The following is a 23,129-nucleotide window of genomic DNA, read 5'->3' on the forward strand; positions in this document are numbered from 1 at the left end:
TTCCACTCTGCAATGTTCTCTGATTTGTATTCAGCTGATTCTTCTTTAGAGGGAGAAAAGTGGGTGCTGGATCCTTCCATTGAAATGTCCTGTAACCAGGACAAAAAGATAAATGCTGATAGTGTATTTTTCAATGACCAAAGTTAATCTGATTCATGATTCATAGAAATCTTCCAGACAGGATATTTATTCAGGAGATTGAGCACTTGGGCTGGGCTAGCACATGGTGCTCAGTTATTTACAGAAATGCTTGGAGCCTGTTGGGCTGTAGAAGATGGAAGTTTCTCAGCTCAGTCTCTCTCTCAGCCTGTTCTTTACACTGTGCTGCCTCCTGGCATAATCAGGGCATTTTCTCAGTGTCACAGCTTCATATCCTATGAGTTCTGTTGTATGATTGAGAGATTCCTGCATGCACAGATTAATACAACCCCCCCAGATCACCAGGTTTGTCCATAAAGTCTCCATTCAAAGAGTTTTGTAACAGAGTCTGAAACTACCCTGGCTGTGGCAGACCTGTCTTTTAGGAGATTGTATTCCAAGTTACATTCAACTCTCTACTAAAGCCTGTATTTCCTTTAACACTGTATTTCAGATTACTGGAGCCAATGCTGTAGGGCAAAGTAGCCAGCTCTTACTGGTTTAACTCACAAAATATAAATAGAAAAAAAAATAGGATAGTTAAGAGTTTGGTTTTTTTCTTATTTTATTAGATTGTACATATTATTTGTATCTACAGAGATTTATAGTTCAAGAACAGCTTGCACAGAACAAAATGTAATTTTATACTTGTTCTTTTAAGCAAAAGACAGATATCAGTGATGAATGTGAAGACTGGAGAAAACTGATCCTTGAGGATGAAGAAGCAATTCCTCTTAGCAGCAAGGATAAAACTATTCAAAATGTAGAAGATTTCTGTTTTGGCAAGTAAGTAGAAATGTAGAAATTCATGAATGATTTTGTATGCCCAAGGGTAAATGATCATATTGTGCTTTTGGTTTGAAGGGTCTCACCATGCTGCCATATTGCACATTGTCTCAAAAGGTAACCCTGGCCTCTGAAATGTTCCTCATGTCCTTGTGCTTTGTTGAAATCACTTCACTGAAACAATCTGATCCTTCCAAAATGACCTCTCTGGGTGCAGTGTGATTTGTTGGCCAACTTTGTGAGTTTGTGATTTACTTCTGAGTAGAAAACAGCAGTGTTGTGTTTAGATGTTAGTAGTAGTAGGCAGCTGTGCACTGCCATCAATTAAATTTTTCCATTCTTAATTTGCCTAAAAGCTGCTATTCTCATAGTCAAAAATTAAACCCCTGAATACCTGTAAAATGAACCACATATAAAAGAACAGGAACACAAATGGACAGCAGGACTGTAACTATGAAATACTTCCTTGTGCTAAGATGATAAAGTGTATTTGCCCTTTGTGCTTCTTATATGCAATGAACTTAACTCACTGAAGTTAAATCCACTGAATATAAATTTAACTAAATGAACTGTGTATTTATTAATCTTCTGGATTTTGCACTGAACTGAACACTCTCCAGAATTCCTGAGAGGAAATTTTTTGAGATAACTCTGTAAGTTTAACCTTGAATCCCTTAGAAAATACCACAAGTAGCTAAGTGAAATGCTGCCACATATTCTAGAGAAACACAGATTTCTTTCTGTAAACACCATAAGTAGGGGAAAAAAAGGTGTGAATTACATAAATACAATCTGAAGGTCACAGGCTGGGACCCATCCAAGGTTCACTAACAGTGAATAACAGTGCTTGACTGGGTTGCAGATAAAATGTAATGCTTATTTTAAAGCAATAGCACTTGGATCTTGTAATTGTCATCCTGTTGTCCTAATAAATGTTGTTCAGAGGCAGGATTAAATCAGATGGAAAGGTTTCATAGTCTTCTCACTTTGTGTATGATTTTTGACTGATAGCTGGACCCCCAGCCCTGAGATTTCACACTTAGAAGTGAGATTATACTTAGGTAAGATTATGCTTTTAAACATTCAACTTAGCTCAGTACAGTGCTGTCTGTCTTGGTCATCACCAAAAAAAAACCCCAATCCCCCCAAGGGACAAGGATAAGATTAATAAACCTGGCAAAGGAAAAGTTCTCCAAAAGAACTTCAAACTTTCTGAGAGAGTCAATTACTGTGTTTCTGACAATTTACATGTTCTGCCTAGATTCTGTTGTTTTTGCTTAACTTTTGTAACTCCTATGAAGTAACCATTAAACATTTATTTTGAAAGAATAAACAGCTGGGTAGCAGTATAATATACACAGTGCAAATCTGAAATGAATGGCCTTAGAACAAAGTGCATCCATCAAAGGGAAAGAATACTGTGTCTACAACAAGCTGGATTGAAAAAAGGCAAATGGCTGAAAAATAAATAGTGAACACCTGTGCTGAATAAATTAACCAGCTGGTTGGCAATTTTTCATTTGACCTATCTGAAGGGGTTGCTGTTACAAGGCATTAATAAGACACATTCATTTTAAGATATTCCTTTGTTAGTACCATTAATTGATGAATGGTGGAAGATAATATTCTAAATTTACACAACAATTTGTCTGCAGATGTATTATTTTTTTCTGAATTAGGAGAAGAATTGTCTGTACAGAAGTTCAATTTGAGTCATTTTTATAGACAGTTCTTACATTATTCAGGGATATTTGGTCCTATAGGAAGGATGTCATGAATTTAGATTATATACAGTTTTTAGGCTCTCATTATAAAAAGTGTGGAGCTGCAAATCATGGAGATTTACCTATTATTTAATGGGAAGTGAATAGAGATTTAAAATATGTAAATATTTCTGTTACACTGCTTTTCAGAGTGATATAGAAAAATGCAGTGTATTATGAATTCAAATTTATTTTGATTTTAAAAAGTAATAGTCAGGTATGTTTAAAATAAGATGAACTGCTCATTGAGATTGGGAGAAGGTAGAAAACCTTATTCTGAAATTTTGTGTTATAAAGGTTTAGGATGAGTTAAATAAAAGCTTCATTCTTACTTACTGAATTACTGAAGAACTTTTGCAGTTTTCACAAACACCGCATTCCAAAATCCTAAGAAAACCCCCAAAATCCAAATAGAGCCCCAACATTTAATTGACTTTCATTTTTATTTGTAGCAGAGATTACTTAAAAAAAAAACCCAAACATTTGACAGAGTACTTATCTTTCTTTGATATTTTATAGTTACTTAATGCTGGCAATCTGAAGCAAAAAGACATAATTAATGTACAGAAACAGCCTTCTCTCATTAGTGCTTCCTTGTAGCAGTTCCTGTATTTCCCAGGGCAATATTTTACCCCAGTCATCAGTTAAGTGCTTCCTGGTGACTGTGCCCAAGTGTTTCATGAGTTCATATGAGCTCCATGAGTTCATAAATGAGGAGCAGTTTTTAAAGGATCCCAGGTTTTTGTTCCTTTTTGAACAGAAATCCTGTCCCTGCTTCCATTTGTAACCTGCAGGTGTGTGAGGGAGCATTTTGGTATCAATGCTGAGTAATTCCTTGCTGTTCTGGGGATTTTAACCATCCTGTTCATACTCTGTGTTTGCAGGTCACCTTTAAAATCATAGTTCATTAGTTTTCAGTCAAGATTAAATTGTTTATTCAGTGCTTTAATGGCTTGTGGTATAAAGATAAAAAGATAGCTTGGAATTACTGCTGAACTCCTTTCACTTGCAATGACACTGATTTGATTCATCTCAGCTGGTAGTGTAAACTAAACCAAGTTCAAAAGTCCTGCTTTCTAAAGGAGGTGTCACTGAAGTTCAACATGAAGCAAGTAGATGAGATTAAAAGTGGAGGGCTGCTTATAAAGGGGAATTTTAAAGAAATGTTGTGGAAAGGAAATGAACTGTACAGAGTAAATGTTATGTGGGAATGTCCTCTGTGACTGGCTGCCTTCATCCCCTGTGTATGATTTGGAGCACCTGCATGACAGCATTGCTGCCTGAACAGCTAATTAGAATGCAAGGGCACAATTGAAAAAGGAATTTGAAAGTTTTGCTTAAGGTTTGGGTTGAAGGGGTCTGGTTCTCAATGGCCCTGCTGGGATCATGGCTGCAGAGGAGCTCACTTGTGTAAAGCTTGGCTGTTTTCTTCAGAACAGTATCTCAGCTTAATGACCTTAATGCAAATTTGCATTTCAGTTTCATGGTTTTTCATCCATAGGGAACATCTAGTCAAGTGACTGTTTTTATTTCAAAAATCTCCATTTCTGTTGTTTATGTAGTTGTGTATTGTTTCACCATGAGGGCCCTGATTTTCATTTTGAGATCCTTCTGAGTGTATGTAAAGTAAAAATTTTGTTGGAATGTTTTTCTCCTCAATAAAAAGTCCTCTTGAATTATAGCTTTGCAGCCAAAGAACCAGAGTTTTTAGTGGGTGGAACACCTGATTTGGCCAGGATAAAGAAATTCTAATGATTTTCCTAGAAATGCTTGAGGTTTCTGTTCTGGCACCGAATCAAAACTTCAAACAAGTTTTTAAGACTCTTCAAAAAGACTTTTCCCCTCTCTTTTTCCCCTCTGTGTTTTTAATCAGTCAGGATTCAGCTGAAGGTGTTGAAGAAGCTGGTGCACTGCCAAAGCTGCCTGTGTTTGGAGCCCCTGGTGCCCAGGGGGTTTCTCCAGCATCGCAGAAGGAGAATCCAACAGCAGAGGGGATTTCTCTGGGATCAGAGCAGAGTCCAGCAGCAGAGGGGTCAGAGAAAGAGAATGCAGCAGCAGAGAGCCCTGGAGAGGAGCCCCAGAGCCCAGAGGCAGAGCAGGCCCCGGGCTCTGAGCCAGGGGCAGCTCCAGGGGACGGGGCAGGAACAGCCCCTGGCAGTGGAGCCGCTCCAGAACCGGCACAGACGGAAACTGCGCCCTCCCAAAGCACTGCCCAAGAGCCAAGGGAAATCACCTATTCCCAAATTGTTAGAGAAGGCAGAAGGTTTAATATTGATTTAGTTTCTAAGGTAGGAACTGAATGACTCTTTCTGTTTAAGTACATTTACTTTGCTTAAAATGCTGACATTTGTTTTAAAACCCTTCATATTGAGACAGCACCTTTGAGGCAAAATAGCCACTCTTGAGAAGTAAGAATTGTTACCCCTAAAACAAACATGAGCTATTTAACACGTGTCCTTAAGTGTTTTATAACCAAAGAGATCAAAAAACACAGCTCAGAAATACCTCCAGGAAAGTAAATTTTGTGAAATATAGCACTTAGCAAATTCTTTCCTTTTAAATAATACCATTAAAAAATTATATTTTTAAACAAGAAAGAGCAATCTGCGTGCAGATTTTTTATATTTTTAAAAAGATAAAGAATTTTGCAGCACTGGGAAGTCTTTTCAAAGTTGAATGCTTCATTTTTCATATCATGCCTAAAAAAAATTTTCAAACTCCTGGAAACTGAAAAAGAAACTGTCTTCAACAATTCATTCAGTTCTTTGTGAAAACACTGCAGAATGCATTATTGCAAACTTTGTGTTCCAAATATGGATCCCACTTCCAAGCATGCTTGCAATGACATCTTGCACTGCAGTCAGTGGGTGGCAGTTAAGCAGATGATGCTATTTAGTATCCTTTTAATACTCTGGCTGTCCCACTATGGGACATGGTGTTAATTTCAGAAAATCCCAGAAATGCAGATACAAGAGTGGCCAGGAGTTTGTCATGGGGTTTCCCAGGCAGCTCCCTTGTAGTGTCCTCTCTGGTGTGCCAGGAAATCTTTACCCAGAAAATTCCTGTATGATCTTACAAAGTCTGTTCCTCAGTACCACTTTTCAATACAGACAAAAATTTTCAGTTCATAGTTACATTTCTGGCCCTTCTATATTTCATCATATACTTATATCTTATAGAAAGATGATTAAATTACATATGACTAAACCCCTTAGCTTGAGAGGTACGGAATTTACCTGGAAAAAGTGACTCTTTAGATGACTTAGGAAGCAGCTGGTGAGGATTTTGTTGGGTGCTTCACTCTTCAGCCCCCTCCCTCTCTCCTCCTGTGCAGCTGCTTTACTCCCGGGGGCTGTTAATTGACCTGCTGATCAAGTCCAACGTCAGCAGATACGCCGAGTTCAAGAACGCCACGCGCGTCCTCGCCTTCCGCCAGGGGAAGGTAGAACAGGTACCAGAACACGAGCTGCTGCTTGTGTTTCAGCTCATCTCCTGAAAGGCAGCAAGCTTGAAATTGCTTTTTTGAGAATTTTGTGACAAGGAGCTTAGTTAGGATTCTAATTTAATTTCTGGAAGAAAAGGCGTTTGTATGTGTTATATAAAAATATTAAAATAATCAAAGCAAACTAAAATAAAGTTGTGCAGTCCAGTATATTGACATAAATCTTTACCTCAGACTAAGTGTTTAGGCCATTCTTCAGTTAATTCTTGAAGATTCACAGATTTTATTTTTTAAGTTTCTAATATAGACTTGATTTGTGTTTGTGTGACAGACAAGAGAAATCAGTGTGATAACGGCAACAGGAGATATTGGCACATTTAATGCAAACTCTAGTCAGAGATGCAAGTGAAATTGAAGGGAAATAAAAAGAAGGAAGAGGCTGAAAAATATTTTTGAATATTCTTATTGTGGAAAATTGGTAGCTTTAGTTTCAACAGAAAATAGGGGAAAGAAATATGTAAGAAAATAACTGTAATTGAAAACAGCAATTTGAAGTATTTCAGACTGTTGTTGCATGATGCTTTTACATTCATAATGTAGAAAGTATCTGAAATTATTAAAAAATATTTTGCAGGTGCCTTGTTCTAGAGCAGATGTCTTCAACAGCAGACAGCTCACCATGGTGGAGAAGAGAATGCTCATGAAATTTCTGACATTTTGTTTGGACTATGAACAGCACCCTGAGGAATACCAAGGTAGTGTCTCACTGAACAAGGCACACTCCCTTCCCAGGGAGGCACAATGCTGAGAGCTCTCCTGTGTTTTCACGTGGTTTATTTTTACAGATTCATTTTTAAAGTATGCTTTCACCTTTTTGTGACCTTTTCACTTCAGTGTTAAATTCTTCTACTTAAGCACTTGCTCTTCTAGTTCCCACATCATTTATTATTTACATTTTTCTTTAACAGCAAAATTATATATTACAGCAAGGTTGCAAAATGCTTTTTATCATTTTTAAGTGTTTCCTCCCTTCCCCCAGCTATTTTTTAAAATAATGTGATGTATCTGAATTTTCTATCTGGTTTTTTGGGTACTGCATAAATCTTTACAATGCGTTACCACAAAATCAGAAATGGAGAAAATGGAATTTTTTAGCTATGAAACTAAATGTAATTTAATGCTCTTTAGTTGTAGAGGGCAGGTTCAAAGTGCTTTTATCAACTGTTGACTTGTTTAGATGAGAGGAAATCAGAATAGATTTGAGCTATAATGTGTGAAGAATAACGAGCATCAGGTCAAAGAGGAAAATCAGCTTAACAGGAGGAAGGTGCTTTGGGTTTGTGCTCCTCAGGGTACAAAGAATGAAGTGATGGCCTCAGCTCTTGGAGTCTAAAAGTAAACTAAGGCAAAGAAAAGAAATCTGTCAAAAAGAAATAGTGAGGAAAGAGAAGTACAAACATCAGAGAAAATTTTTAACATATGCGAGAGAAAAACAGTCAGTATCAAGATCTGGTAAGATTAAGAAAAGGAGAGTCTGTAATGAACTCCAGAAAATCCTGAAGGGGGAAAAACTCATTAGGCTGAAGTGGTTTATTGATTACAGGTGATCTCAGTTTGCTGCTGCTGGAAGAAATGGAGGTGCTCAGAGTGAGGATATTGGTGGTATTTAGAAAATTTATTAAGTAAAAGAAGGAGATGCCACATTAATTTGAAATGAATTCATTGATTCATGTTCCTAAATAACATTAGATTTATTTTACTTCCAGAGACAGTTAAACAGATTTTGTTCCTACATTTTAAAATAGCCTGAGAAGTAATTGAGAATATTTTGAGTCAGATTAGGCTAATGTAATAACTTCAGAAATTTAAAATTGCTCTTGATGAGATCATTGCATTCGTGGGAAGGCAGACTTTTAATAGGAAGAGTTCATGAGAGTGAAGAATTTTTTAAAAGCTTTTTTTCTGTAAAATATAGAATTATATAAGAAGTTTGAAATGAAGAAGACTTGAGATTTTTCTTAGAATGATAAAATAAAAAAAAAAGCCCTGTCATTTTATGACTTTCTGCATGGCTGTACAAAGAGCAGTAAGATACATTTGTAATAAAGCAGTGGTTGAATCTCTAACAGGATATATAGCTTGGTAATATTGGTCTCTGGATTGATGGAAGTGTTTCTGAATTAGTTAGGAATTTCTCCAGGACTGAAATAAGAGCAGATTTCTGAATAGTATGGAAGTATGTTATTGCTTAAATATAATCTTTTCCTGGAGAAAAATGTTTCAATTATGAAGATAACTAAAGTTTTTCAGAGATGTATCATTGCCAACGTGCTTTAAACATCTCCCAGAAGACTTGTGTTTCTTTGAATTTCAAAATGTGCCAGCAATAATATTATTTTAAAGGGAAGATGGAGTCCTTGATCCCTTTCTGTTCTCTGTCTCATCCACATTTGTTTGTTGCCAGCAAGTCATCAAATTGAAATAAATATTGCAGCTTCTCATCTCTGGATTGTGGCACTGTGTGAGGCTCTGAACATAAATATCCAGTCTAGCATTGGCAGTGTGGATGCAGCAGTCCTGTTCTGGAGTGGGTGTCATTTGGGGTAATTTACAGGAAACAGCATCCCAAGGCACTTCAGTGGATTTTTGTCCAGTTTCTCACTTTTCTCTCAGGATTGGAAAATGGAGTTAGATAAGTCCAACAGAATGAATAGGTGATGCCACTGGAGACCCATAAAGTGGGTTTGTGATATTTTGAAATATTTTAATGGAGTGATATTTCTGTCTTCTGAGAAAACTCAGTTTCTGGGAATTGTTTTTCTAACTTCCATTCACTTGGATGATCCATTTTCAGCAAGGTGTTTGTTGATAAACTCACTTTAGTTTGCTGAAATCCACAAGCACTTGTTTGAGCTGAAGCACAGGAGACAGAGCAGGTGTCACATGTGCTCAGTGCCTCGTGTGCTTTTCCCCCAGATTATGAGAGCAGCACCTTTGCTCAGTTCCTGCAGACACGGAAGCTGACCCCCAGCTTGCAGCACTTCATCCTTCACTCCATTGCAATGGTGTCAGAGACTGAGAGCAGCACTCTGCAAGGTCTTCAGGCAACAAAAAAATTCCTGCAGTGCCTTGGCCGCTATGGCAACACCCCGTTCTTGTTCCCTCTCTATGGGCAGGGAGAGATCCCCCAGTGCTTCTGCAGGTAAGCATCACTTACCAGACATGCATTCCAGAAAGGAAACCCTGGTGATGTTAGAGGTATCCTTCACTAGTATAATACTTTGCAACATTTTTCATTGTATTGTAAATGCAACTTGTAGTAGCTGCTGGCTGTGGTGGCTGCCTGTGAGTGAGTTAATAAGTGCTAGGAAATGAGAAAGCCATGGAAATGAGAAAGCCATAATTTAACCCATATGTAGCTGCCCTTTTTTAAAATCTGACAGAGGAGACTCAGGTGATACCTGTGCAAAAGGGTGACTGTGCATTTGGATAGCTTGAAAAAATTTGTGAGTCTTCCCTGAAGCTGCAGGAGGATCTCTGTTGTCAATTTGTGTTACTAATTAATGGTGAGAATGCATCTGCCATTCACAGGTAGATATTTAATAATGAACTGAATTGTTCTGAAAGAGGAGAATGGTGCCATCTGTCCAGTTTACAATTAGATCTAAAACAAACCTTTCTACATCAGACTTTTATACAAGCAGGGCATTTGATGTGAAATCATGTATTATGCTCTTGGCATCATTTTGTAGCCCTCCCTGGACTACAAGGTTCCAGTTGCTATGAACTGAACAGCAGAGGAGATCCTGTGCAGCCCTGTTCCACTCAGCCCCTGCTTCATTCTCACATCCCAAACAGCAGCTCTGTGCTCTCCACTCCAAGAGCCTTAGAAAGCACATAAAACAGAAAAGCCCAGTTGGTTCCAGGATCAGCCAAGATATCCTTGAGCCCCCTGAGCTGTGGCAGTGACAGTGCAGACCTTGCCTGGCTCCTGAGGTGCCCCTGGCTGTGGCTGTGGCACAGAGCTGGTGCTGGTGCTGTTGGGACCATCAAGGATCCCTGTGCAGAGGGTGGGTGGTTTTCATTTCAGTTGTTTCCAACAGTTCAACTGCCTTTTAAAAGGCTGAGGGGCTTTTTTCATCTTTGCTTTTGCTGGCAAGCAGCCTTTCCATCTGCTCAATGTGGGTTTAATGTGCTAACCTGTAGGTCTGAAGTAAACATGAGCTCTGGTTAAAAAAAGCAGCTTTGCCTGGTGAGGCCATTTTGTCTGAGTGATATATTTGTACATCAGTGCTTTAAATAGCAGTGCAGGGTCTTACCTGCTTTGTTTGGTGCTGGACAAGTTCTGCTTTTTACGTGTGTGCTACTATGAAATTGTGGTTTACAGCACGTTGTTGGGTATTCCTGTTTGTCTCTCTGATAGATTCTGTTTCTCTTCTCCAGAGCAGTACTTAAATTCCTGCCAGAAGAATGGCCTTAGCAGCTTGAGCCTCCTTGGCTGTCTATAGGATGGATGCAGTTATATGTTGATAGAAACATTCTGCAATAATTGTGCTCCATTCAATAGAAATGTTGTTTGCTACAATCTTTTGTTTGTATTTATATGGTGATTTAAAGAAGTGCAGACCTATGTAATTAGGTGATTGGACAAACAATTTCTGAACAAGAATTGGGGTTAGGTAACTACAGTCATGCAACAGAATTAGTGTTTCTGGATATCATGGGTGTCTTTGTGTCTTTGTAGGACTTCATGTGAGGCCAGGTATCTGTATGTGACCAGCAGATTAATAAATGACAGTATTATCAGAGTCATTGAAGCAGTACAGTTTTGGCAGTTCAGCCTTCCTTGGCTTCAAATACTTGGGGAAAAAAGTAAATTCAATTATTAAAATTAAAATTTTGCTTGCTTTTTTTTCTCTGTAGATTCTTATCCATGTAATTTTTCTTGCATTCTCAAAATCCTTTTGGCTTAATTTTTTTTTTTATTTAATAACCAGCACATTAAGTTTTCTGATCTGTAACAGCAATATATATTTAAAGAGTTAGCAGTAGAGGTGTCTAGAAGTATTATAAATATTCTTACCAGGAAATCATTCTGTGATGACAGGAGTTCTTCAGAATGCCTGAACTTTCTATTTAAGATCACTTAAATGTTGCTGCATTTTAGGGGTTTTTTTTTGCTAAAATGTGTAAGTTCTACAACAAAGAGGGTATTTTGAAGCAAATTAATCTGTCAACCCAAAAAGTAATTATACTTTTAAAATGTTCATATTACAAACATTCTAAAAATTTAAGAAAAAATTGTCTTTTGTTTTTAAGTGAACAATTTAGGAGGCAACCATACTATTTTTTGAGAATAATTTTTAGAGGTTTTCTGCCCTGAGGATTGTGTCTTGCTCAAAGTGAGCCAAGAATCCCTCTGGGGCTGTGGAGTAAAGAGCCAACAGCAGAGCCTATAGATCACAGCCTACAGCTTTTATCACCAGCTTATCAGAGGAAGGTGTCACCTGGCCTGTGATTTCTAACCACTGTTCTATATTCTGCTGTAATGTAAACCTCTTAAGCGTTTCTTGCAGCCAGTTACACTGTGTGTTCTCATCAAGGCTACTGTTATAAATGGCACACATGCATATTGATGGGAATGAGTCAAAGACATTTGTAAGTCACATCCTTGCATCCCAAATGAATCCTGCATAAACACCACAACCTTTTAGAAGTGCTGACGACACTCGAGTGAGCAGAAGCTCTCTTCTTTCTTTATTGGTTTAAGCAGGGATGGTTTAGGAGAGAAAATTAAACTTTTATATCACTGTAATGTACATCCCAATATGGTGAGGTACAGATGTGAGGTTTCTGTCTCCATAAATTGGAGTCGTGGAACAAGGAAGGTCATTGGAAGCCTCCTGCTCTCCTGAGCTGACAGGCAGCAAAACTTTCCTGGCCCTGAACAGCTTCCTTTGCTTCCTTCTTGGTACAAAACTGTTCTGGCTCTTCCTCTGTTGATGTAGCAATAGTCTGAGGTTAAGTGAAAGTGGATATAGCAATATCTCATTCTTGAGGAAAACCCAAACAAACCTTCACATCTGGTATTGTGTTTGCTTTGTGAACACTCTGAATTTGGGGCAGAGCATGCAGAGTTTCCCTTCAGTTTGGTTTCAGATCCTTTCCTCTGCATTCATGCAAATATGAACATAATGCAATTAACTTTCTGAGCAGCAGTAGTTTTTTTCCATGTGTGCTTTTAGAGGGAATTGGTGACTGTCCACTGTGTCATCTCACCAAGGTTCTACAGGTGACACATTGTGTCTCTTGTGTCTTTAAGAGTTACCCAAAAAATGTCAGGGTGGCAGTAGGTGCTGGAATATCCTTGGCTGCTTTTCCAGAGGAGTTGGTGATTCCCTGACTTCTGTAGGTAGTGGTTAATGATGTGCATTTCCTGTAAAAAGACTGAACTTTCCCATTGTATATTCAGTGGGCAGTGTCACCCTTTGTAGTAGTTCCTACAGATTCTGTCTGAAATAGTAATTTTTGTCTCTGTGATAGTGACAGCAGTAATTCAGTGATGGAGGAAAAATCTGATTAAGACAGTTCCATCTCTTTCAGTGCCCATATTTACAGGAAGATTAAGAGGCCAGGTTGAGATAAGATGGATAGTCTGATTGATTCTGAGGTTCCTGTATATCTTTAAAAATGAATAATCAGTTTTACCTTTACATGTGCACTGTTATCTGCTACACATCTCAGAGCTTCTGGGGTAGTCTCAGGTCCTTTAAAATTCCCAATTATCCCTGTTATGATCTAGGAAGGTTTTAGTGGTCTGAATTCAAGACTGGACTTCAGGAAACCTGACTGCATTAATTGATTAAAAATTGGGTACACCATGTGTTTCACCTAAATCTATACAGGAGTATCATGTCTCTGCATGTTAGCAAGGTGCAGAACTTTCCTCTGTGTGAACTCTATGATTCACCATATTAATGAGAAATTAATGAGAAATTCAAACCATGCTGATTCCTGGTGACAGTCAGGTGTGACAGATTTGAGTCTCAGCACATGTGAAACAATCACAGGTGATTTATAAAATATAGTGAGATAAGAGTTCAGTCCTCCATTTCAAAACACCTAATTTTCATATTTATTTATCTCTTATCACTTACAATTATTCCATTTCTTTGGATCAGAAAATGTAATTGGAATTACTGACAACTTAGCACTATTCCTTGGGTTGTACTAAAATACTGAATAATACCAGTAGCTGCAGTGCTGCTTTCCTCTGAATTGCTTTCACTTGCATTTCAGGGAAATAATGAAACTTCAAATGTAGTTTGGCCTTTAAAGACAAAAATGGTCAAGCAGAGTTAGCAGGATTGTTTGTAGGATCAGTTGTTTGTTTTTCCCTCTAAGGAGAAAGTCTTTCTTGGGATAAACATGAGGGAAGTGAGATAATCCATCATTCTGAGACCTGTTCACTAGTGATGGATGGATAGATTGGTAAAGTAACTCAATAATCTTCATTTTTTTCAGGTTATTCACAGATCAGTGATCCTTGTCGTTAATACAGCTATGGAATGCTTTTGTGTCCTTGCCCACAATATTTCTCAGAATTTGACAGGAAAAGACTTTTAATTTGGAAATAACCTTTGTTGTGAAATGCATTAAGTAGACGAAACTTGCAGAATACCTTCCTATTTTAGATTTTATCTTCTCAGTGAGTGTTTGTCAAGTCTTTGTTTAAAAAGTTACTTGCAAACTGTTCTGCTCCTTGTTGTTTCTGACTAGAAATTGTGTTCTGCAGGAGTTTCTACCCCATGAAAGCCTTCAGCCATTACAATCTATCACATGGGATGCTCTGAATCATGTGGATGTTGTCAAAGTGTATTGATTTCCCATCCCTAACTAGGCATGGAAAAGTTTTCAGTCAAGAAATTGTATTAAGGGGTGAGACTTACATTGTCCTGTTCTTGATCATCTTGGTTCATTTAAAAAACATATTTGGAACCTAAAAGCACAAAATAAAAACACTATTGTGAGATGCTTTTTCAGGGTTTAATAATTAGGATAATAGTGATAATAGAAGAGAAATGTTTCTTAATATATTGTTTGGTATTATCTTTTACCAGTCCCAAGGAGATTCCTCCCTGGTTGTGTGAGGATGTGCAGATTGTGCCTTGCAAGGTCTTCCTGAGAATTCTGATTCAGACCTGAATATTTGCAGCATTATCAGGAGACCTGTGGAAATGACATAGTTGTTTTATTGGAGCAAATCTGAGAAGAGGCAAACTGCATTTAGCAGAGTCCTTTTTCATTAAACCAGAAGACAGAGATTGGTAGTTTCTTAAAGATGAAGAAGTGGTAAAATGGTAAAATAGTAAAATAGCCCTTGAATTTTGTTGAGGGTTAAGAGAACTGGAATTTTTGTGTCTTTTCTGGAGGCAGAGAACACATAAATGGGTTTTATAGATGAGCTGATGTTTAGTGACTGTTTCTAGTGCCTGGGTTTGTGCCTTGCCCTGCAGTCCTGCTCTCCCCAGCTTTTCTGGGAGGGCAGAGCTATTGTGTAATTGCAGCTGAATGACCTTGGGTGAGGAGCAGCTGCTTCTCCTGTGAGGTCCAGGGGGTTTAGAGCCAGGTCCCATCCTTCCACCTCCCCCAGAGGAGCCTTGGGAGTGCCTCTGCACTTCCCTGCCCTCACAGCAACACAGAAACAACTCGACTCTTTTATTTCCTTTTTCTTCTTTTCCCTCTCCAACTCTGTGACAATTTCTTACAGTTGCCACAATGTTGTAACTGTAATTTCTAGGCCACTTAACCACGTTGCCTGCTGGTTTCTCACCTAACCTTCTTACAAATCATCTGTTTCTTGAGTTTAGAATCCCAGAGAGGGCTTCTTAACCTTGATTCACTAAGCAGTAGGGTTAATTGCAATATCCTTGACAAAAATAGGTTGATAATGTGGTTAATCTTAAGAAACAGCACTTTTATATTGTGACAAGAGCCATCAGTACCATGGCACTTTTATCAGCAGTAAGCTGCTGGTACTGCAGTTGTTTAAATTACTTCCAGTTGAAATGAAAAGGTAGATTAAACATGGTTTTATTTTTGTCAACAGAATTTCCTCATGTTTAGAAACACCCTAAGAAATCTACACTGGCACAAAGCAAGGCTGAAGTATAGAACACAGAAATATATGATGGACTAAGATATTTATTGCATCACCTTTTAACATTTGAATTTGGGAAATGGAATTGGAATCTTGGGCCTGTAAAAGGCAGCAGTGACTTCCCAAACCCCAAAACCTGTCCATCACATGAGGAACTCAAATGTTCATACTCCTGAAATAGCTACACCTCAGTGCAGTGTGGTCATTCTGAATTTATCAGCAGGGAATACCAATCCTTGCCAGACTCTGATGAAATAGACTTAAATTACCTCTGTTTTGTAATTATGGAGAGAAGTGCACAGAGGGTTTATTTAGGGTCAGTGATAAGTAGATAGAGCTTTGTGCTCTAACCAAAACCAAGCACACCAGTTTTTATCTTGTCAGTTTTACTGGCAGATACTGTGTTCACTGCTAGAATGTTTCACAGGATGTAAATGTATATTTCTATATATGCAGTCTAAATTCCATATAATTTCCTATATTTCTGTATATGCAGTCTAAATTCCATATAATAAAAAGGAGCAATTTCTTAAAGTTAAATTTGGTTCTTAAATCCCTAGAAGAGCTGTGAAATATGAAACTTCCTAAAACATGACATATGACTGGTGCTTTTTTTTCTCTTTTTTTGTGCCTTTTTTTGTGGGGGATTGGGATTTTTGGGGTTATCCAGGTGGATGCACACACTGAGTTTTGACTTTGGTATGGGAATCCTGTGTTGGGAAGATTAGCCATCAATTTTTGTAGCTGTAGCTATTTGATTTGATTTGTCTGGACTCTACTTGTTAATGTTTTTAGAACACAGCAACGTTGGAGGAAAGGCTGATTTCTAGGGGCCTTTCAGGAAACAGAATTTAACATAAGAACCAGATCACAGCTTGCTCTGTGTGTAAAAATAAATTGAAAGAGGACAATTCATTATTTCAGCACTTGCCTTGTTTTTCTTTGATCTTTCTCCAAAGCTTGCAGTGCTGTACATGCAGTATTCAGCTTTAAGGAGAGAAACAAGTAGTTTTTACTATAGAAAAAATGCACAGTTAAAAAATAGTAATTTTTTAAATTAATCACAACACGCATTTTAGAAAGCAGGAGACAAATTACATGCTAGAAATAAAAAATAGGTTTTGCTGTAAAATTATTTGATACAATTTTAAAATTCTTTCAGAGTGAACTAAGGCTGAGACTGTAATTTGAGTGTGTTTGTGGTATTTCAGTGGTGGAAATCGAGATGTCAAATGGAGAGACATTCTATTTTTGTTCAATTAATATCACAGAGCATTACATCAAAGCGGTAAACTCCTCTTGTATCAACAGATGCAGCAACCCTGAAGCCTATTTTCTCTCTTGTTACATTAGTGTTTAATTAAAGAAAACAACTAGTTGGAGGCAGTTACTTTCTGTGAAATGTAATGAAGATTTATTTTGTAAGTGACCTTCACTGTATTAGCTGAATCAGTAATCAGTAAAATTAATAGAATAATCAAATTATATACAAACTCATAAATCACTGTGAATATGCTGTCAAAAAATGCAGCTTTTAATATGTCCTATTGTTTCAGAGCTGTATTAAAAATTGCAACTGCTGATTTCTGCCTCAATGGGGACTGAAATGGCATTTAAAGGCTGGGGATGATGGAGGGCTACCAGGCCAAAAATTTTCACAACTGTTAATTTAGCTGTAATATGATTTGATGTCACCAGGGCAAAGTTGAAGCTGAGTACAGTGTTGTTGCTATCTTTCAGCAAAACTTGAATTATTGGTGGAGGCAGTCGCCAGTTAATTAGAGTAATATCAGTTTAAATGTCTGTCATTTAGGGTTAATGGTATCAAAGAGTTGCCTTGTACTTCAAATGCAGTCAAATCATCTTGAATAGCCCATTGTATGAAAGTAATGCCAGCACAATGATTTCATTTTGTCATAAATTATTGGGGTGCCACTTAGTTTAATATTTCAGTTTCTGTATTTAAATAATTTTGGCAAGTTCTTCCTAACTGTTGTTTTTCATGCTGGGCTGTTTTAATAGCTGTTTTGACTGTTTGGGATTGTTTAGCAACTCAATCAAAATTCCTTTTAATTTTCATTTAAAAAGAGAAATTTTCTGCTGGCCTATGAAAACAGGTCATGCCCTCCTCCCCTGGATAGCAGGTTACTCTTGGAAAGAAATAATTCACATTTCTGTGCAATCAAGCAGCAAAGTTCTTTCAAAGCACACTAGAAAAATAAAGTGTATATATCAAAAACACCTGGCTGTGGTTGAAGTCAAAGCAAAATTGTAATTAATGTTTTTAACTAAGGAATCCAGTTGTAGTTAAGTGAATAGTGCTATTTTTATATGCAAGATATGAAAAAAACTCCTCTTGAAAGATCCTGATAGTGCTGTGTCAGGCAGGGAGCTGTGGATTGCAGACAGCATTAGAGATGATAAACCCATGGCTCTAGGTTCTCTAAGAATTCTTCAGTGGATGTTTAACCTTTGTGTCATCTTCAACAATCTCCAAACAGCCAGGGCTGGGAATTTTGGGATGTATCTCTGGTTTGCTGTGAGGAGCAGGGGTGTTTTTAGGGAACTCTGGTTACTTGGTGGTGCAGACAGCTCCCTGGGCTGCTGCCCTGGGGGTGCAGAGAGGGGCCTGGGGACACTGTGTCCCTGGCTGGGCTGCAGCAGCCCTGCAGGTCAGAAGGGACTGTGGGACTGACTGTCTTTGAACTGGCTTTTCTGACATTAGAAGGACAAAATAATGCCATTTTCTGAGGTTTGCAAAGTGAAAGTTTTCAAATTCATCATCTGTGAAGAGAGATCAAAATGCTTTCATTTCAAAATCACAGAATCAGAGACTGGTTTGGGTTAGAAGAGACCTTAAAGCTAATCCAGTGCCACCCCTGCCATGGGCAGAGACACCTTCCACTACCCAAGTTGCTCCAAGCCCTGTCCAGCCTTGGACACTTCCAGGGATCCAGGGGCAGCCACAGCTTCTCTGGGTACCCCGTGCCAGGGCCTCACCTCCCTCACAGGGAGGGATGTCTTCCATATATCCAATCTAAACCCACCCTCCTTTGGTTTAAGGCTGTTCCCCTTGTCCCCAGTCCCTCCATCCCTTGTCCCCAGTCCCTGTGCAGCTCTCCTGGATCCCCTTTAGGCCCTGGCAGGAGCTCTGAGCTCTGCCTGGAGCCTTCTCTCCTGCAGGTGAGCACCCCCAGCTCTCCCAGCCTGGCTCCAACCCTGCCATGCTGTAAATCAGTGTTACCAACAGCTCAGTGCTTTGCTGGCCACTCAGGCTGACTGCAGTAACCTTTGTTGCCCTGTTGCAGGCTGTGTGCTGTGTTTGGGGGGATCTACTGCCTCCGGCACGCCGTGCGCTGCCTGGTGCTGGACAGAGCCTCAGCAAGGTAAGGCTGACACAGGAACCTTCTGTTTGTACAGAAAACACAGGTGAAAAATGTCTGGAGTCAATTAAAAAAAAAAAAAAGATTCTTCCCAAATCCTCCTTGGTATTAATAACACATCAACCTTGATTAAAAGTAATTTGTGTATAGGTCCTCCAGAACAAGGAAAGTGGGTCTAGAATATAGAAACTAAATTAATTTCCCTGTGATATTACTACAGCTCCTGATCACCCAAGCTTGGAAGACAAATCATTTCAGCTGCCGGGGGGCTGGTGATGAGTGATGTTAGTTTTCCTTGTGGCCTTACCTACTCTAATTGATTTTCATCAGATGACAACAAAGCCCTCTGTTATTGCATTTTTAAAAATGGAGCTCACCTAAAGACTCATCAGATTAATCTTTGCTGATAATGCATGTCACTCCAAGAGAAAAGACTTTAATGAGTTTTTAGGTAGATTGTTGTTATAAACTATGCTGCCCTCTTATTCCAGAATAAATTCTTTTACAACAATATCAGGTCTGAAGGCAGGTTTAAAGTTGAGCTAAGAAAAATCAACAGAGAGTTTTTTCCATAGTGGCATTTTTCACACCTCTGTAAATTGTCATATTTCTGTTACACACATTTTGTCAGTCTAACTTTGACTGCTTTAAAGACTCTGTTTGAAACTTAGTTTCTATAATTGAAAAGTTCAACATGTTATGCAGACAATTTAGGACATTAGAAATGATACAGTTCCAATTTATTAGGAGAATGAGTAGTTAAATGAGGGGGTGGTGTGTTTACTTCCCCATTGCTCTGCAATTCCTTGAACACAGTCCTTGCAGCTGCATTTGTCACAGCATGGTCAGGTAGTAGCTGTTTTTCCTGAAATGGGATAAACTCCAGATTTTACCTTTCTACCAGTTCCTGAAGATTCTGGAATTGTAGACTTTGAGAAGTAAATGTGTTTCATCAGGTGTGTTGTTCCAAATTCATTATTTGTATGCAAATTAAGCCCCTTTCAGAAACTGACATTTATTTTAACACTGATATTTGAACTGTTATTTGAGCTGAAGTTTTAAATTCCAGTAATGTTTAAATACATAAATTGCTCTTGCAAGGGGACAAAGCTTATAGCTGGTAGCAACTTCCAAACCCCACTCTGTGCAGATCTTAACTGGTCAATGGTACTGATTGCCCCAGTTTGCAGCTTCTTTTGCACATCCTGAAGACCTTTGCAATCAGTGTTTTCTTTATGAGGTTAGCTGGAGTGCTGCTTTCCCATTAATCTGCCTTCATGTTTTGAGTTCCACTGGGTTCAACATAGCTGTCAAGAGTCTTTTTTTAGACTGCTTTTGGGGTTCACTTGTACCATTTTAGAATGAGATTTTTGTGGAGCAGAATTATTGAAATAGTTCTAAAGGTTTTACCAGACTTTCATTATTCCAAAACCATTGAGCTTTTAATAATGCCATTATCTGATAGTGAATATGAAGAAGCACAACACATCCAGGATACCCATTTCCTTTATCTTCTGTTTTGTTCTTGCTGTTATCTCCTTCCTCACTGTGTATTCCCTCCCTGCACCAGCTTGTATTTCCTCTTGACTTTGGGCTTCAGTGTTTTGCCTAATAAAAATCAGCCATCAAGTTGTTAATGAGGCTATTTATGAGTTACTGAGCTTTTGAGTCAACAGACCATTAATAGTAATTGGTAAGAGGCAAATTCATATCTGGTTGTCAGTGCAGCTGGCTCTGTGCTTGCAGAGGCAGCTTCCCCAGGTTACAGATGGCTCACTCAGCACTGCAGGAATGCATTGTGCAGTGGTCATTACCAGTTTATAGCTCCTTCCACAGCCCTCCAGGCTTCATCCATGCCTTAAGGCAGAGATTTTCTCTCTATTTTTAATATTCCTGCTTTAGTACACAGAAGGAAAATATATATTTCTACATACAGCCTTGATTTTCTTCTAAAACTTTTAGGTTAGAGTTTAATGAAAACTCTCAAAATATCACCAAAGTTTATTCCAACTTTTTTCTAGATGTGGCTAACATTGCTTTTTCACATTTTCCTAGCCATGCCTGTATATACAGAGAACAGTAAATTTCATACCCAGCTCTACAATTATTTCAATCCTTTTTCTCTAGTTCTTTTTATAGTTTTTGAAAATAGGATTCAGGTAAGACAGAGTGAAAGAATAGAAATTTTAGACATCCCTATTTTAAGGTTTTGGTAATGCACTTGAAAATATCTGGTTTTTATGTACTGTACCAGATCTGCTATTTTAATAAGTTTGTAGAACATCCTGAGTTCTTGGTAGAACTGTGATGCTCTGTTAGAAAATAAAAACCACATTGTATTTCTGAAGCTGAAGAAAAAAACACAATGAATATATGACAATGTTGTTTTCACTGTGTTTATTGTATGTCACTTTTCTGTCTACATGTAAAATTTCATCATAATGACAGGTATTTTATACTGATCACATTTCCCATATGTTTCCAATTGCATAATTCTGTCTCAAAATGAAGGAGATGTGATAAATGGACATTTATACATCTGTGATAAAAAGACAGAGCAAACATGCAGTAATTTACATATCTGCTGAAATACTGCAGCCTGGCTTTGTCAGTGCTGCTGAGTCCATTTCAAGGATGTCGCCCTTAGTCCATTAGTTTGGATAATGAGCCCTATAAAGTACATTTATAACTCGTGGCACTGCAAGGAGATGGATTCTAATTTTCATCCTTTTATCCAGACACATTGAAAGAAGGTCAATGGAGGGTTCTCTGTGATTCATTGTCTCAACACAGATCAGATGACAGAGACCTGATAATGTCAGTGCACGAGTGTTTGCTGCATGTGGAAGCACTACTTGAAAGAAATTTTCTCAGCATCACCCTTTGAAGTAAAGTGGGACTGAAATAAAAAGCTCTCTCTCTCTCTCTCAGTTTAAAATCTTATCACACATATGACCTGCTGCTATTCCTGAACAAAGGAGAGGAAACAACACTTAGCTGGGAAATAAAATGTGTCGTCGCTTTCGCTGGCTTTGAGTGATGCAACATGACATTTAATCAACCTTTCCCCTTCCATAATGTTTGAGGGGTGGTGGGGAAATTGTTTCATAAACAATAAGAAAGGTTATAATTAGAAATGAGCTGCAGCAGCTCGACTTCCTTGTTTATTTGCAGTATTCAAATGAGAGCTCGAGGATGAAATCACTGGGGTTAACAGTTGGGAGAAACTTGTTAAAGTTGCAAGTGAAACACACATTGGATAGGATTTGAAAGTGAAGAATGGTAGATGTTAAACAGTACTGCTGTCAAGGTACCTGTTGGATGTGAAAATAGGAATATATGCTGGGGCCAGATGCCTGGGAGGTCAGCATTAGAAATCAGTGTTACAAAAATGTGTTTAAGAGTCATAAACCTCTTACATTTACAAATGAGGACTGTGTGTGCACCCTTTTTCAACTTTCATCTCAGGTTATAGGAACTGATCTACCAGAGCTAGTGGGAGCTGATTGCTATTATTTATTTAGATTTATGTTTGTACATCATTATAATCACAGAAGCTGACAAATAGGTTTAAATGTTATTCATTCCAAAGGCATAACTTGCATGCCAGATATTCCACAGATAAAGTTGCACTATGATAAAACTCAGGTAAATCTGTTCATGGTCTCTGGCTCAGCATTGTGTTCTTTGGATGTTTCCCTGTGCATGCACATGTGTAAGTGTGTGAGAAAATTCACTGTTTTAAGTCCTGTGTGTTACATTGTTGAAGCACTGATAAAGTCATTCAGAAAAGTTTAATTTTTAAAAAAGATAATTTTCATGTCCCAAGAAAAAGTTAAGTGAAGCTAATTTGCTTTATTTATTTATGCAGTAAATGTTCTGATAGTGTAGAAGAGAACACAGATCATGGATGTAGAATCAGCTGTAGAGTTGCTTTAGTGAGTATCTGTGTGCAGCCTCCCTTTTCTTTGTGTCTTATATATGATGTAGCTTCATATGTCATATATAAGTGAAGTTTGTTCTTTCATAGAGAATTTTCCCCCTTAAAATCTGAAATCTGTATTCTCATTTAAGATCACTGAATGGATTCATTTCTGTGGTTTGCATTTCTGTCCCACTTCTATTTCTGTCCTTGTTCTATGGAGAACATTTGTGTCATTCTTAAAACACCAGGACTTAGTTAATCCCTTTGTGTGTAACTTAGAGATAAAGGGTATATTTAGTCACACAGCAGGTCACTCTTGGAACAGTCTGATGTGCTCATTTGTCAGAGAGCTTTCCCAAATGTCCTAAGTTAATCTGCTATTTAATTTGTCAAATATTATTGTCAAAATAAACTTGGTTTTGTTAAAGGTGCCTTTCTGAGAAAGAAATTCCACTGTAATAGGGTAGTATCTACAAAATAATTCAGTTTTATTTTTTTACATATTGTGAGGTAAGAAATGTAGAAATAAATG

At 38.1% G+C, this 23,129-nt stretch overlaps 1 protein-coding gene across 1 annotated transcript in view; it reads left to right on the forward strand.

Moving 5' to 3' along the window:
• The window catches only part of CHM (CHM Rab escort protein), a 49,344-nt gene that overhangs the window by 14,712 nt on the left and 11,503 nt on the right, over positions 1–23,129 (forward strand). Inside the window, exons 4-9 of the mRNA XM_079319203.1 lie at positions 800–924; positions 4,561–4,975; positions 6,022–6,138; positions 6,764–6,884; positions 9,106–9,331; positions 18,598–18,675. Of these exons, the coding sequence (XP_079175329.1) occupies positions 800–924; positions 4,561–4,975; positions 6,022–6,138; positions 6,764–6,884; positions 9,106–9,331; positions 18,598–18,675 (1,082 nt within the window). The remainder of the gene's footprint in view (positions 1–799; positions 925–4,560; positions 4,976–6,021; positions 6,139–6,763; positions 6,885–9,105; positions 9,332–18,597; positions 18,676–23,129) is intronic.

Source organism: Erithacus rubecula (assembly GCF_903797595.1).
Source record: "Erithacus rubecula genome assembly, chromosome: 15".
Lineage (NCBI taxonomy): Eukaryota > Metazoa > Chordata > Aves > Passeriformes > Muscicapidae > Erithacus > Erithacus rubecula.